Source organism: Rhinolophus ferrumequinum, chromosome 8 (genome assembly GCF_004115265.2).
Source record: "Rhinolophus ferrumequinum isolate MPI-CBG mRhiFer1 chromosome 8, mRhiFer1_v1.p, whole genome shotgun sequence".
NCBI lineage: Eukaryota > Metazoa > Chordata > Mammalia > Chiroptera > Rhinolophidae > Rhinolophus > Rhinolophus ferrumequinum.
This window is the reverse complement of record NC_046291.1, coordinates 92,111,557-92,128,346: the sequence shown is the minus strand read 5'-3', so window position 1 is coordinate 92,128,346 and position 16,790 is coordinate 92,111,557. Positions and strand designations below refer to the sequence as shown.

The following is a 16,790-nucleotide window of genomic DNA, read 5'->3' as shown; positions in this document are numbered from 1 at the left end:
ATGCCAGACGAGGAGGCCCTGCTGGGCATGGGCACCCAGGCCACTGCATCAGGGGCACTGGCAGTTGATACCACTGACTGGGTCCCTCTTCAGGACTCGCCCCCAGCTGGGTCACTTTTTTCAAAGTCATGTCCCCTCCCCAGGAGCAACCGTCCTCTGACCCTCGCTGGCTGGTGTGGGTTTATAAAGGCCCGAATCCCTTGCCCCAATTCTGAACAATTCTAAGGGCCATCCAAAGCTCCTATAGCATCCACTTAGGGCTCACAGTTTACCTGGCCCCTCTGCCCACCCTTCCCTCACTCCCAGACAGCTGCTGATCCAAGAACCTTCCTCAGTAAATGTCCATTGCACATTCAGCAACAAGAGGTGAAGTGACATGTCCAGCGTGGCACAACCAATCCACTCCCCAGAAGTCAGAGGTCACTGGGGCATACTGTGGCTTGGCCTCTCCTTACTCCAGGGGCTGCCCCATGGCTCCCAGTATTGTGTCCCTGGAAAACCACACTCTTTCCTCCCTCTGCACCTTTGCACATACTCTTCCTCATGCTGGGAAAACCTCTTCTCTTTTCTTTCATGTACAGAAAGCCTAACTCCCTCAGGGCCTAGGTCAAACTATCCGTACCCTCCTCCCCCAGGGGCCTGCCACGGTTACACAGCTTTAAGATCCCTGGGTAGTGAGTTCTAGCACCCCTAGTGGGCCTCCTGCAGTCTCTTTGCGGGCACTCGCGTGCTCATGCGTATTACTCACCTCGGGAAGAAGCCCATGGGAAGTTTTGAGCACTGAAGAGCTGGATGAGGGGAGAGTGGGGTGCTGAGATATATTTTCCTGCGTACGACCCTTTTTAATTTTGTGCATATTTCTATGTTGTTCCTAGAGGATTATTAATTATGTAATAGTCTGTACTAGTGATTTTCCTATTTGAAGCATCTGCCATGGTGTTTCACATCAGTCCACGTCCATCAAATTAAACAAGCAGCCCACAGAGGGTACTTATGATACCCTCTCAGTGATGTCCCCGTTGCAGGTGTGGGGGATGCATTTTGGAGGAGGACATGGCACTGCCTAGTAGGTTCCAAAGCCTGGTGGGGACACAGACTCACCTCAGGGGTCAGCTCCTGAGCGCCTCAGAGACCCCAGCCTCCCCAGCTGTCCAGTGCAGGTTGGGTGTGGCTGGGTTTGAGCCAGAACTCTGTGCACAGCTTTCTCACCCATACCCTTGCCTAGGCTGGGGGTCGAGGGTCTGCACCAGAACAGGGGACTGAGCACAGAGGTCCAGAGTCACATGGTCTGGGTTCAGATCTCGAATCTTCGGCACCTTGCTTTGGGCAAGCCACTCCAGTGTCCGGAGCCTTGGTTTTTCCCTCCCCGAGTAACCACACTGGACCTTGCAAGGATGTAGTGGGGATGGAACGCATTAAATTAATGCCTGTGCAGAGCCAGCACTCAGTAGATGGGAGCTTCTTCCCTGTCTCCTGCCTGCGATCCTGCTCCTGTGTGGGAGTCAGGGTCTGAGGTGCTGTATCGAGGGCCCGGCAGGCCAGAGTCCAGGTCCCAGAGGGTTCCTTCTGCCAGCACTGGGCCCATCACATTGTCTGCCTGGGCAGTGGGCACAGCAGTGAGCCTGGCTGGCCTCCAGCCCGAGAATGCTGCACGCTCTGTGTTTTGGCCACCTACCATGCGCCAGCTATGGGCATAACAGGGCCCACAGCAGAGGCTCTCCCCAGGAGAAAATCCCTGCCCACGAGTTCTGCAGAGGCACCCTGCTTAGGGTCACCACCCAGGAGAAATGACCAAGGGGCAGGCAGGACACTGCAGTTCCCACCTCCTCTTGGCCCTTTGCCCTGTGCCTTCCTCCATCTTGTGGCCTCGCAAACTTCAGCAGCTCACTTATTCTGTGGAACCTCAGTTTCCCCGTCTGTAAATGGACATTCAGCCTCTACCCCAGGACTCCCGTGTTTCCCCGAAAATAAGACCTAGCCAGACAATCAGATCTAATGCGTCTTTTGGAGCAAAAATTAACATAAGACCCGGTATTATATTATATTATATTATATTATATTATATTATATAGACCTGGTATTATTATATTATATTATATTATATTATATTATATTATATTATATTATATTATATTATACCTGGTCTTATAGTAAAATAAGACCGGGTCTTATATTAATTTTTCCTCCAAAAGACGCATTAGAGCTGATTGTCCAGCTAGGTCTTATTTTTAGGGAAACACGGTACTGTGGAAAGTGTCCAGCCTAGAGCAGGTATTCCAAAAATAACAGTTGGGATTTCAGTTCCTTTCCCCTTCAGGGAACCCAAGTCAGGAAAAGTAATGGTTTTTTAGGATCAGACATTGTTGAGGCCCTCCAGCCTCTTTCCACCTACCCCCAAACCAAGCAGACCCTCGTCCACGAGTGGGCCCTGGGCGGCTGACACTGGGGGATGGGGCATATCCTGTCCAGGGAAGGGACATGGTGTCTGGGTAGACGTAGCTCACATCTACCTGGGGGCATCCACACCTGTCTTTTCCAGTTGTTTCAGAAGCGGCTCCATCCTCACTTAGCCAAAGATGTTAAACTTGACTGCTGGAGCAGGGCAAACAAGGTCCTTTTCTTTTCTCTTCTATGCCACACTCGGGGCCTCCAAGGCCTTTCGCCTTTGCATACACTTAAAAATAAAACTATTAATGAAATATTTAGTTTTTATATAAAATATATAAAGACTGTTACAGTGGCCACTGGTGTACCTCCTGTGCCACCTAAGAAATAATTACCACGAACACATCACGTAGTGGAAGGCCCTAGGGCGGCCCCTCCTCCCGGAGGTAAGCCCGCTCTCAGTCCCGTGTTCACCACCGCAGCCACATACGTAAGGACCCGGCTACAATACAAAGCTAGTATTGTTCTGCACGTTTCTAAACCGTATAAAGCAATATCAGGAAATGTGTAATCTACAACTTGCTTTTCTTTGCTCAGCCTTAAGTTTGTGAGCTTCATCCATGTAGCTCTAACTCACTTTCACGCTTGTCCAGGATTCCATTGTATGAATAAACCACATTTAGTTTGTCTCCAATTTTTACTATTATAAACAATACTGTGATAAACATGTTCACACTAGCTTTTCCCTCTGGCTAGAATTCCCCCTTCCCTGGGCCATCCTTGAACGCCTATTCTGGGGCAGACAGGTGGCTCAGTTGGTTAGAGCGCGAGCTCTGGGCCATGGGGCTGCCGGTTCGATTCCCACATGGGCCAGCGAGCTGCGCCCTCCGCAACTAGAATGAAGTCAATGAGCTGCCGCTCAGCTCCCAGGTGTCCACCTGGCTCAGTTGGTTGGAGCACGGGCTCTCAACTACAAAGTTGCTGGTTCGACTCCTCGACTCCCCCTGCAACTAACAACGGCAGCTGGACCTGGAGCTAAGCTGCGCCCTCCACAACTAAGATTGAAAGGACAACAACTTGACTTGGAAAAAGTCCTGGAAGTACACACTGTTCCCCAGTAAAGTCCTGTTTCCCTTCCCCAATAAAATCTTTTTTTAAAAAAAACACTCCTATTTATGCGTTAAAACCATCCTCTCAGGCCTTGGGCCCCTGAGTCTTCAGGGTGACCTTCTCCAAGGGCAGCTGGAATCCTTGTGGAGCTGCCAAGAGGGTGTCACCCCCTGCGAACCCTGGGCTGCTTCTTGGGAGCTGACACATATCTGACCACAGGACATTTATCCAGCCTTGTGTGAAGAAAGGAATGCAGGGCCTGAGGACAAGAATCGATGGTAGCCAAAAAGCATGGGCCCTGAGCGCTCAGAACTGGCCTCAAAACTCAGAGCCTCAATTTTTTCATCTGTAAGATGGGGTGATTTGCTACTTCTCAGCATCGGCAGATTCCAGTATGTAGCCTAGGCCTGGTACAGAATAAAACTCAATATTCTGGTGTAAGTGAATGGTAGATACTTACAAAATACTAAGAGGGACTGGCACGCCATTGCCTGCATATCTATCTTCTCCTCTTCACTGGATGAGAAGCCCCTGCGGTCCAGACTGGGACTTGCCGTGCCCTGCAGCACCCAGGAGTCACAGGCAGGGCTGTGTCACAGTGTGACTCGGATGCAGTCTGTAGGCATTGTCAAATCCTACCCTCAAGAGGGCCAACGTCTAGGAAAGGATAGAAGGAATGCAGTCCCTGAAATATACAGACTCAGGCATTCCTGAGAGGCTACACTCTCCAGACACTAAGCTTTATCACAACCCTGAAGGGAAGGTTTATTCCCCCCATTTACCAATGGCCAAACTGCGGTTCAAAGGGCCCGGGATATCATTTCTCTGTTGGTATGAAACAAACCATCTGATAAGTTAGGAGATTAAAACCACAACCATTTATTTGCTCCCAAGTCTGCATTTTGGGCGGGGCTCGGTGGGATGTGTTAACTCTGTCCCATGTGCCTCAGCTGGAGCAGATCCATTGGTGCATCCAAGATGATCTCTGCTGGTGACCGGAATGGCTGGGGGCTGGCTGGGCCTTGCTCTCCAACCAGGAAGTGAAACTCTTCATGGGGGTCCAGAACTCCAGGAGAGTGGAGGCAGCAGCTGCCAGGCCTCCTAGGGGCCTACCTGGAACAGGGATGGCATCACTCCCACTGCATTTTGTGGTCAAAGCAAGTCACGGGGCAGCCCAGATAGGAGTGGGGAGGAGGGAACAGATGCCATCTCTTGATGGGAGACTAGCATGCAGTCGATTTTACGTACCCGGGGTCACACATTCTTGCAAAGCCAAATACCGTAGTAAACCCAGGTCTGAGCCATTGTAATCTGTTTCTCATGTTCGGTGCCTTTCCTCCAGGCTTCTGCTCATGCTGCATGCTCAGCTGGAGACCTTCCCCTACCCCCCACTTTACAGATTGGCCTAACTTCCACCTACCTATCCATTAGGAGACATCACTTTACCTGGGAGAGTTTCCAGAGCTCCAAAGTCCTCCCTCGTATTCCCAGGGCAGTCTCTATTTCTTTGATCACACTGCGCTGCAATTGCTGCATACCCACTAAACTTCTCTAGTTAGAATGCAATCTTGCACCCCAGCGCCCAGGTCATGCCTGGCACATAGCAGGTACTCTGGGGGTATTTGTCCAGTGAAGGAATCCAGCAAAGGGCACACTCTTTCCACACTACCTCAGAGCGCTTCCTGTTGAAATGCTGTGGTTGCCATGGACCCTGAGGCCCAGCTTACTGTTTAGGATGTTTATTAGGAATTTCCCGAGATTAACACCTGTGCAAGCGATGGGAAGAAAGCAGGAACTGACTGAGGGAGCCCCCTCTCCCGGACAGCTTCAGCTGGCCCATGGAGAGTCCTGGGGTTACAATAGCCCCCTGGCAGAGATGGCCAGACTGTTATACTCCTGCCTCAATACGTGGCTCTCGGCAGCAGAGGCAGTCTCTGAAAGGCTGGTGGCCGAGGGCCATCTGCTTATAGCGCTCCCTCTGGCTAGTGTAACAAGCCCTTCCTTGAAGGGGATCTAGGTGGCACGTTTTCATTTTCCTCATGGGGGCAGAAGAGCAGTCCTTGACACCTGCGCAGGGGAAGGGGCTTGCCAGCTATGGCTGGAGGGAGGGGAGCTGAGAGAACAGAATGAGGGAGGAGCTGGGAGTTCTGGGCCCAGGTCTTCATGGGACTTCATTCCAATCGATGAAGATTCAGGGATGTGAGTTACGGCTCCGTGATCCATTGTCCACACTCTTTCCAGATTGATCTTTCCCAAAGGCAAATCAGATATGTGACTCCTCTGCTTAAAACACGCAGAATAAAATCCCAGCTCCTTCCAGGGCCTGCTAGGTCCTCTGTGGTCTGCCCTGCCCAACTCTCTCACCTCATCCCCCAAGCCTTCCCTTTGGTTACCCAGCTGCAGCCATGTCAAAGCAGGTCTGCCTCAGGGCTTTGGCCATTACTTTTGCACCTACCTGCCTGGAAACACTGTCCCTCCAGATGTTCATGGAGATGCTTCCTCTGCATCCATAAGGCCTGTCAGCTCAATGTCACTCCTTTAGGAAGCCTTCTGTGATTGCTCACTCGATGCATTCCTTTTTTCATACTTCATTCTAGGGGGAAAGACAATCAACAATAAAAATACCACGGCTTCAGAGAGTGTAAAGTGCTACGAACAAGAACAAGGTAAGGAGCAGTGGGCGTCTGGGCCTTGGTGCCCGACATCCAAGCTCAGGGTAGCCTCTCTCCAGCTACGGTGCGGACCCACCAGGCGCGCAGAGTAGAGGGCGGGGCTCGGAGAAGATGCGTGAGGCCCTTCGAGCCGCAGTGAGGGTCACCTGAGCCCCATCCTCGGGGGAAGGAGCGGGGGCCCAGCCTCAGCCCTAACCGGCGGCCGCACCAGCCCCTCCAGTCCTGCGCTCCCGAGGCGCGCTCGCTCCGGGGAAGGGCGCGCCGGTGCGGTTCAGCCAGGTGGGGTGGCCGCCCGGGAGCCACCTCCCCGCCGCGCTGCCTGAGGGGAGGGTCAGGCCGCAGCCCCGCCCCATGGGCCGTCAATAAAGACGCTGGGCAGGTCCGCTCGGCGCTCCGGAGCGTGCTTTCAGGTGACCCTGCGGGCTCCGCCGGGCTTGCGTCCGCTTTTGCACGTTTGGGTGGTGGCCGGCTTGGAGCTCCAGCTATGCTGTTCTGGCACACGCAGCCCGAGCACTACAACCAGCACAACTCCAGCAGCTATCTGCGGTAAGGGCCGCGCCGCCCCGCCCGGCGGGAATCGGGCCGGGGCCGCGCGTCGGGGGCGGCGGGCAAGGCTCCGTGCGGTGTCCGGGGCTGGGAGGGGAGCTGCGAGGTCCGGGTGTCCAGCGCCCCCGCTGCGTCCCGCTTCTCCGCTGTCTGCCCCTTACCGACTGAGAGAGAGAGCCGCCCAGAGTCCCGCCTTGGGACAGACGGACAGACCCTGGCTGGACCGGACGCGCGGTGTTGGGGACCCGGCTTGCAGAGCCTGGTGCCGGGGAGGGCTTCTCCCATGACGACCCTTGGCGGGTGCGAGGTTCGCACCTGCTGGCCGCAGCCTCCCCAGGTACGTCCTCGTTCCTGCCTCTTTCCTGCAGGCGTCCGAGGGGTGCCTGTCCCGCGAAAGTCTGGTCCCCTGCTCTTTGCCCCTCTCCGCCTGCTCCCTCTCCGAGCCTCGCGCCCTTTCCAGTGTCCTTGGTCTGGCGGAGGGGGAGTGAATGGCGAGCGCTCACCCGCGCTTCAGCCTCGCGGGCGCTGGCGGGTCTCAGAAGGGGCGGGATGCCCCTCTCCTTCCAGGTGGCCTTGCGCTTGTTGGCCTGAGTGAGGCCCGCGCATCTATTGCTTTGATGGAAGTCTGTTTTCTGCAGAGATTTGACTAGTGCTTCTCATAGAGAAAAGTAAGTCCTGCCTGTTTGCAAAGTTGTCCCCGATCCTCCTAAAGGAAGTAGGACCCCGTTGGCTTCCGGAGGCTTGTTTGCCCCTCTTCAACTGGCGGGGTACTAATGGGCAGGCATTTCACTTTGTGAACTCGCCTGAACCAGCTTTGGCCCGTCTTTATTTGCAGCCTAGTCACAGTTTATAAAATGTACCTAATTTAACCCAAACGGCGTTTGGTACGGGCTCAAAGAAAGTAAATTGTGAGGCCGAGAGCGTCGCTGGCACTGACAGCCCCAAAGTGACGGCCACCGGGAGTGCTTTCTTTTCTTTTCTTTTTTGTTTTTTGTTTTTTGGCCCCAAGAAGTTCCCACTCAGATTTAGCAGTTCACGTTATTTGTGAATCCTGGCTTCTGATAGGTATTTGTCCAGTAGTCCTCCCTAAACACCTACCCCTTCCAGAAGGGAAAAAAAAAAGATTGAGTTGATGTGTGTGCTGTTTTTTATTCAAAGCCAGAGTAGTAGGAGATGGGCTAAGTACAGGGAATTCAGGACCGATGGCCTCCCTGCAGACCTTGGTGATGTCACCAGAGGGAAGCTGCTCTGGGGGTGTTGGAAGCCCACTAGCCAGGTTAATACCTGGCAGAAGATTAAGTGTCCGTTCACTTATATAAAATGCTACAACGGAATACATTTTTATTGTACTGCATAATGCGGTTTTAGGTGTAGTTTTGCCTAAGTTTTAGTTTTTGGCCATCAAGTGTGTTGCCATATCTTCATAATGATTTTGAAGGTGACCTTGAGTGGAGGGTGAGTGTATTTAAAACTTCCTGGATACCTGAAATATCATCCCATTAGGGAATAATTTCCCTTGCATGGGCGGTGCCTCTGCTAATGAAATGGAAATTTGTCTGTGGAATACCTGAGATACCTTTTAGGATTTTGGTATTGCATTAAGGGGTGTGTGTGGGGGGCGGGGAGCAGGAGTTGGGGTTGAAGATGTCATAAAGCCATATTAGTTTCTGGGGTCATTTTGGGTCCATGGATAAAGAAGCATTTGGTCCATGCCCTTTTTTTTAATTATTATTTCACTTGGAAGCTGGAGTTTCCACCTTGTAGAGACTGACCTCAGTGAAGGCCATGGTGGGCGTCAGGGAATATGCCTCTGAGCCCCCCGCCAACTCTAGAGTGAGGGTCTTGTCCTTTTCCTTGTTTTGTTTTTTAGTTTTTGTATTTTAGTTTTGGTTTTCTCTTCACTGTAGAACTTCTGTAAGTTGTTTGACCTTACCAGGGTAGTGGCCTTTACTCCCTTCTTCTCTTTTTCTGTTTGGTGTTCTCGTGACTTTTATTCCTTGGCAAATAAGGATGCCAGGCTTGAAACAAGTTACTGTTGAGTGATGGTTCTTACCCCCTCCTTTTTTTTCTTTTCTTTTTTTTTAATTTAAAGGCAGCAGCCCATGGATTATTAACTTAACATGGTCTGGGCAAACATGAAATTATGCAATCCCCAGGTGAGCAGGCTTGCCTGCTTCTCCCATTCCTAGATAACCACTTCGGTTGGGAGTGTGTCCCGGTCTGGTAAAAGGAAGGTGAGGTGTGGGGGGAGCCAAGATAGCACTGCACTCTGGTCTTTGGGCCAGATGTACACACACGGGAGGTTTTCCAGGTGTGCTCCTAGCCCGGCTTTTCCTTCTGAGAATTGGCTAGACATTGTCGGGGTGTGGGCTGGGTTTGTGTTTTAGAGACACTCATTTATTGTGTTGTATGAGGAACACATTGTACCAGTAATTCTGCTGTTTATACAGTGAAGTGGGGTCAGCAAATCTGATTCATAACCCGGGACACACAGAGGGAGGAGGGTTATCAAGATAAGAGCACATTTTTGGCACCTGTTTCCATACTGCTCATAATTTAGAGGTCTTAAACAAGTCTCTCCTGCCCGCAGGTCATTCATGTTCTCAAGGATTTCTTTTTCTTTGTGAGGGCGTTTAAAAATACATCTAGAAACAAGTTCTCCAGTCATAGGCTCGTGCGAGGCTGATTTTTTTTGGATATGGTGGGGAGTTTTGTTCAGAGGTTGAGGAAAAAAATCTTTGAGCATCTTAACGTTTTCCACTTGGATAAGAAAATGGAACTGAAACCAAGGTCCTTCCTTCCTTTTGTTTTGCATTTAGGAGATATTAGTCTGACCCTTAAAGTAAGGGTTATGAGTCAGCTGTCCTTTTTTTTTTTTTTTTTTTTATAGAAGGGTAGGGGTATGTGTCAACCTGAGTGAGTGAGCAAACAGTTTCTGTGTTTACATAGTTTGCAGAGTCCTGAGGACAGGCTTGTATTGGTCTGAGAAGTGGCTAATTGGTCTGAGACTAGTTTATTTAAACAATTAACATTTTTGTTCAGAGTCTTATTCTAAAAGCAAGACTATAATGAGCAATATCTTGTGGATGGAAATCATATGGCATCTAAAGTTCACGCCATTGCTACTAGTCCCTTTGTCACACAGAAGATTTCTATAATTTGTAGATGTTAGATAACTGCATTTTTACCTCATTGATGATTTGTTTGAATAAATCTCTTGAGGATCGTTGAGAGAAAGCGAATCACCACAGATTGGTTTGCTCTGTCTGAAAGCACCCAGAGTGTCTGAGATACGAGGTTTGGGAAGCTGAAGCAGCGTGCTGCTGCCACATGCTTTGCTGCGCTGCCCTTGGCGCCGAGGTCTCTTCTGCCTCTACCTCTCCACTGGGCTCTGTCTTTGCAGAGGGGCTTTCGGGCTCTGCTTCTGACCACTTCCTCCTGTGTGTTGCAGTGATGTGCTCGCTCTACCCATCTTCAAGCAGGAGGAGCCCCAGCTGTCCCCTGAGAATGAGGCCCGCCTGCCACCCCTGCAGTATGTGCTGTGTGCTGCCACGTCCCCAGCCGTGAAGCTGCATGAAGAGACACTGACCTACCTCAACCAAGGTAGTGGCCGGAGCACTGGGCCAGAGCAGAGCCCGAGGTGGTGGTGGAGGGGCTGGGGAGACCACCCAGAGGGAGGGAGGAGTTGACCTGAACCACCCACTTGGGCCTCCTTATCTTGTCACAGTGGGAGAGGTGGGGTTCGGGAAGGAGGTTGTGGTATCAGATAGGTTCCGTTTCCTAGCTGTGATGTCTCGCTGAATCTTGCCTCAGTGTCTTCATCTGAAAAATGGATACCTCACTGTGTTGTCACTCAGGCCAAATGTGGGTCATGTCCCTCATGCAGGTCTGCCACACAGCAGATGCTCAGGGATTGCAGCCATTGTTGTAATTACTGTGTGCTGTGACCTCAGCTGCTGTCCTTTCCTGAACGTATATTAAACACCTTTGGGGTGCTATGTCTGCTGTCCTTTCTGGAGCTCCCTCGGCAGTAGTGGGAAGACTGGCCTTGTCCTAATTCAGCACAGGGGCTGGATTCCCACATCCTGACAAGCCCTTTGTGCAGATGGGGACAAGATCTCTCATTATGTCCTGAGGGAAATGGCGTGGGCTTTGGAGTTCAAGTTCCAACTCGAGCACTTCCCAGCTCTATGACTTCGAGCGGCCTTTCCTATTTCTCGGAGCCTCAATGTTTTCATGTGTAAGATGGGAAGTGTAATTTTGTGACATTTAAAAGAATGAGGGTGGGGTGGGGGGTGGGAGATGAGGGTAAGGGGGATCAAATATATGATGATGGAAGGAGAACTGACTCTGGGTGGTGAACACACAATGGGATTTATAGATGATGTAATACAGAATTGTACACCTGAAATCTATGTAATTTTATTAACAATTGTCACCCCAATAAATTAAAAAAAAAAAAGAATGAGGGTATGTGAAGTACCTGGTATGATAGTGGCTGTTCAGTTTCTGATTCCCCCATAGATCAGTGACCTGATGGATGGCGTTTTCGTGGCTTCTATTTGATCATGTGTATGTGTTTGTTGCACTTCCTTCCTGAATCACCTCATAGACACCTTGGCATCAAGTGGATTAATTGCCCCTCTATTTTAAATGGGAAGAGCAGAGGAGCAGGGGAACGAGCAGTTTCTGTAGGTTGCACTGAGTTGCAGGGGAGCTGCGTTGTTCTAGTGGTTGTCGTACATGGGCTCCGTCCTTTCTGTCAAGCTTTGACTCCTCAGTTTGGGGAGCCAGCCTGGATAGAAGTTGAATGTGATCACCCAGCTTTCTTCTGACTGCTGAACTTTCCAGCTTCTGGGCCAGGAACCAGCTCAGAATTAGCAGGTGACTCTGCATCTGCCTCTGGATGGAAACAGCCCCTTCCCGTTGTTGACATGGCTCCATGGAAGGGCATGCTTATCCCTGTGGGTAGAGCTCTGTGGCCTCAGTGGGTCACCAAGCCAAGCTCAGGGAGGGAGCAGTAGGGTGCCTGACTCAGGCCCTGAGATCTGTGCTCCATCTGCTGAGGCCGGTGGCATCCATAGCAGGTGATGCAGCCATGTGGGAGTTTCCTCTGTACATCTGTGCTTGGCCGTGGAATGGCTTTGGCCATTTTCCTTTCTCTTTCGCTGGAGGTCAAATGCTACCAACTTGTGTTCCTTTGAGCAATGGCTTTCCTCTCGGGGCCTCAGCTTTCTTGTCTAAATGTAGCATGAAGAAATTGAATGACATTTATGAGCATTCACCCCGAGGCAGTTCTTACTCTTGGCCCTGTCCCGTGGTGCTGAGGAGTTAGTGGTCCGAGGCCTGCTGCTGGACCAGGCCCCCCACCCGTCTCTAAGGCCTTTGACTGCTGTCCCCACCTTTCCTCCACCCCTTCTGCCTTTAATTAGTCAACTTTGGACAGTGTTTGGCAGTCATCACACCAGGTCTTTTTAAAAAGTTTATCCTTTGCTCAATATAGATAAGTTAAAATAGAGGGAGAAAACGTTGCCCTGTGGTCTTACCATCCTGTGTTAAATTGGGTGTACTTATTTTTCAAGCTACATTTTCCTAATGATTAAAATAATACATGTTCATTATAAAAATTTTGAGTGATTTAAAAAAGTATAAGGAAGAAAATGAAAAGTAAAATCGCTATCTCTAATTTTACCTGAGAACCACTGCTAACCTCGTTTCTACTTATTTGTGTATATACATCTTGTAAAATGAGGATCATGCCGCAGGCATATATCCTGTTTGCTTAATTTACTATATTTGTGAACTTTTCTCCTGTCATTAAAAATGCTTTGGAGAACTTAAGTTTTTATAATGGCTGCATAGTATTACGTTTTATAGTCATGTTACTTATCCAGTTTCCTAGTTTTCAGTGTCTTTGTGTGAAATGTTGATTATTTATTTATTTTTAGATAAATACCTTAGAAGTAGAATTACTAGACCAAAGGGTTTGAATAAAGCTTTTGAGACATTTACCGCATTGCCTTCTCAGCAGAATGTACCAATTTACATGCTGGCCAGCCCGGTACATGTCACTCACTGTCTCTGTCCTAATATTGGGCCTTGTCATTTTTCATCTGATTAGTGAAACGTAGAATTTAATCTTAAACTAGCATTTCTATTATTGCTAATAAGGTTGAATATTTTAAAATACGTTTATTGATCTTTTTTATTTTTCCATCAATTATATTCATGTCCTTTGCACATTTTCCTATCGGGATGTTTATATCCTATTGACTGTAAGAGCGTACCATATATGAAGAATATTAACCTTTTAGCTGCCATACATTACAAACATTTCTCCCTGTTGATTGCCATTAACTATATTTGTTGTATGATAACTACTGTGTTTCCCCTAAAATAGAACTGGGTCTTATATTAAGTTTTGCTCCAAAAGACACATCAGGGCGTATTGTTCAGGGGATGTCATCGTGAAAAATCATGCTAGGGCTTATTTTCTGGTTAGGTCTCATTTTGGGGAAAACACGGTATATTTATGGTGTGGGATATATGTCATGATTTTTTTTTCTGTGTTGTAATTTATTTTAAATGTCTGTTGTCAAATCTTTGTTTTTTAAAATGGTTTTTCTTTTATGCTTAGAATTCCTGCCCACCCCAAAATCAGTTTAGTAGTTTCCTAAATTTCATTTAATGGTTTTTAAATTTTGACTTTGAAATGCATTTGGAATTTTTTTTAACTTAATAATTTGTCATTTGATATTTTGGATTATGACTACATAGAATATATGTATTTTTTTTTCAACTTTACCAGTGAGATTTATATTGAATTCAGAATTTATGATGTGATATAAAGGTCTAGATTTGTTTATTTTTCTAAATAGTTAACATACTAAACATATTAGTTATTGCCTAGTTTATCGTTTTCTCACTGGTTTAAAACACCACTTTTGAAATATTTAAAAACCGTATTAGTCCAGAAACAGACTCTTGTATTTGTCCTATACCCCCGAGATTCAGTGATTCTCAGCCCGTTTCTCTTTGAGCTGTTTATTGTAGCTTGGAAATATGATTCCCTATTTGGGAGTAGAAGTTCCTTTCATCATTCTTCTTAAACATCCTCAATGATTTATTCTTTTAGATGGATTTTACAATCATTAAATCTTCATTCTATACCTTTTTTCCTAACATTGATGAGATCATATGCTTTAGAAAATTGTTGCTTACTTTTATTAACTACTATTCTTGTAATAAAATTTTCTGTCATTATTAAAGTCTCTTAAACATTTAATATGTCTGGATGTTATTTTACTGTTTTCACTTGTTATTTAGGACAGCACATTGTCATAACTGCTAGAAAAAAATACCCAATGTAATTATTTTATTATTTCCCATAATAGAATCGAAGTTCTATGAGGGCTGTGTGTGTGTGTGTGCGCGCGTGTGTGTTGTGTGTTTAACATTGTATCCCCAGCATTAATTATGCTTAGTGCCATGATATGGGTGCTCCACGAAGATTCAGAAAATTAAAAATTAGGCGTGATGTATTTTATTCCATTTTATTTCTTTTTGTTGCTGTTATCAGTATGTTGTACTGGGTATCGTTTTTAGCATACCTTATTTAAAGTAGCCTATACTTCTATGCAAATAAATAAGCATTGATTCAACTAAAAATAGTTTTGACACATCAGTCAAAACCTTTTTGGTTAATTAAAAAGTTTGCTATTAAGTATTTAATATTTATTGCATTGCTCTATGATGTTGCATTCTTTCTATAAGGCCATCCCATGTCTCCTTCCCTGTAACAGTGTGTTTAAAGTTCTCTGAAAACATGGAAGGATGCTGTTATCTATAAATCAAAAACAAAAAGTGGTTTCAACTGTTGAACACCCATGTCTCAGTGCAGGGTCTAACCAGTGCCCTGACACCCCGTGGCTTGGGCAAGGTGTGTTACATGTGGGCGTCCTATCACCAAGCTCAATGGCCAATTTTGGGTATGGTGAAAATGGTTTGAAAAACAAAGTATGTCCTCTTCCTCTGAAATGGAGTCTGAAGGAAAAGGTGTGGACAGCTGTTGAATGGAGGTCTGAAAATTTATAGATCAACCTCTGTCAGTGTCTGAAGGTCACAGTGGACAGATCTGTCCCCAAGGTGGGCTGGAGCCAGAGGGAAAGGATGAAGTGAGTGATGAGGGAAGAGTCACCAGAACAGAGGAAAGAGAACCCCAGGCAATCTATGTAGTGAATTCTGGCTTTGAGATAAGAAACAACTTTGTAAGAATGGCTCCTTATGTAGAGAGCTTTGGTATTTCCTACAAAGTAACTCCTGAATTTTAAATATAGTAATGAATTTTTATAGGACTCTTACTTTCATTCATTCATGGAATAAAACTTCCAGTTCATTGGAAGGAGAGGGCGGTTCAGTAAGAAGAGAGAAAAGCCATGTGCAAAGAAAGGCAAGAAGGGTTGGGGGTGGTGGTGGTGGTGGTACAGTTAAGCACACTGTCTAGCCAAAGAATCCTAAGTGGTGGAGGATGAATAGGTTTGGAATATGAGAAGTGTGAATGATATGGATGGACAGGTAGACCAGATGGCCAAAATTTCAAACTGCTTTGCTAAAACTGAGCCATTGGACAGTCACCTGGGCAAGTCCCTTACCCTCTCAGTGCCTCCAATTCCTCATCTGTAAAATGGAGGAAATAAAATTCCACATACTGTGTTTCCCTGAAAATAAGACCTAACCGGAAAATAAGCCCTAGCATGATTTTTCAGGATGCTCGTAATATAAAATAAGCCGTACCATATTTCCCCGAAAATAAGATCAGGTCTTATATTAACTTTTGCTCCAAAACATGCATTAGGGCTTATTTTATATTACAAGCACTGTGACAAATCATAATGCTATGGCTTGTTTTCCGGTTAGGTCTTATTTTCGGGGAAACACACTAGTGGATGCTACTGTGTGGATAAAATGAGTAAATCATAGTCATTTTTATTTAGTATTATAAATACTGAAAACGGTGTCTGGCACATCGTAAGCATTCACATGTTAGTCATTATTAGTAATAAAGTAGACGTGTATGTTTACCCTAATCCTACTGTGGAAGCTAACAAGGTCATCAAATTGGGACTGTGAAAAATGTCCCTGTTTTTATTCTTTCTTTTCCTAATTTAAAGATTAACATGGGGTTGGCTCTAGAACTAAGAATTTCACCTCTTAGAATCGAAAGGTGGTAGCTTTGGACCAGATGAAAGTCGGGAAGGCCTGCTGAATTTTTCTATTCTTCATTCATTGTACAACCTAATAATAGACACAATGTGAAGGAGACATGTCCTATGCAGGGTGTTAAAATACTGTCTTTAAAATCGTGATTACAAAAAGCACTGGATTCCTAAATGATGTGAGCTTTTGTGTCAAGGATTGCTTGACGTGGGTAACACAGCCTTTAGGGTGATACTTTGTTTAGCACTTTAGAATTTACAAAACACTTTCTGATATTCTGAGTTATTCTCCCCAACTGTATATGTATTCCCATTTTATATATGGCAGGCTGAAAGAGGTTGAATCGGGTTCCCCTTCCCATATCACATAATCAGGCAAGCCTGGGAAGTGGATGAGCTGTGATGTGTTAATGAATGGAGTTCTGGAAGAGGAGGAACCCGTTCTCTGGCCACTTTTCCTAGGACTTCCTATGGGCAGGATTCTAGGCTAGACACTTCCGTGAGTGGGGTAGCTCTGCGGGAAGGTATAAGAAACTTGTAGGGGAGAGGACCATGAGGAATGAAGGGGTAGAACATGCCTCCTTGAACAAAAAAATCATAATCAGTAGTTTCTCCTCCACTCCCACCCTTCAGCTGCTCCACCCACAGTGACCTGAGGGAATGGCCAGGGAGATAAGAACTCTAGGCCGGAAAGTTCTCTCTCCCCTGCTCCTAGAACCCAGACAGAATGGCAACTAGGCTTTTTTTTTTTTTTTTTTTTTTTTAACCAGCTTCTGCTCTGGGAAAATCTGTCTAGGAGCCTCAGTTTCCTTATCTAGAATTGGGGCGGTTTCATTTTTTTGTGTTGCCTTGAGAATTAAGT

The 16,790-nt window shown here is 47.0% G+C and overlaps 1 protein-coding gene and 1 long non-coding RNA gene across 2 annotated transcripts in view; one reads left to right on the top strand and one right to left on the bottom strand.

Moving 5' to 3' along the window:
* Positions 1-4,419: 4,419 nt before the first annotated feature.
* LOC117025489 (uncharacterized) lies at positions 4,420-6,418 on the bottom strand. Its single transcript, XR_004423631.1, has 3 exons — positions 6,244-6,418; positions 5,951-6,088; positions 4,420-4,608 (listed from the first exon to the last, which is right to left on the bottom strand). It is a non-coding gene; the product is annotated as an uncharacterized LOC117025489 (long non-coding RNA).
* Positions 6,419-6,570: 152 nt separating this feature from the next.
* The window catches only part of TFCP2L1 (transcription factor CP2 like 1), a 55,305-nt gene continuing 45,085 nt past the window's right edge, over positions 6,571-16,790 (top strand). Inside the window, exons 1-2 of the mRNA XM_033112704.1 lie at positions 6,571-6,713; positions 10,165-10,316. Of these exons, the coding sequence (XP_032968595.1) occupies positions 6,652-6,713; positions 10,165-10,316 (214 nt within the window). The 5' untranslated portion in view covers positions 6,571-6,651. The remainder of the gene's footprint in view (positions 6,714-10,164; positions 10,317-16,790) is intronic.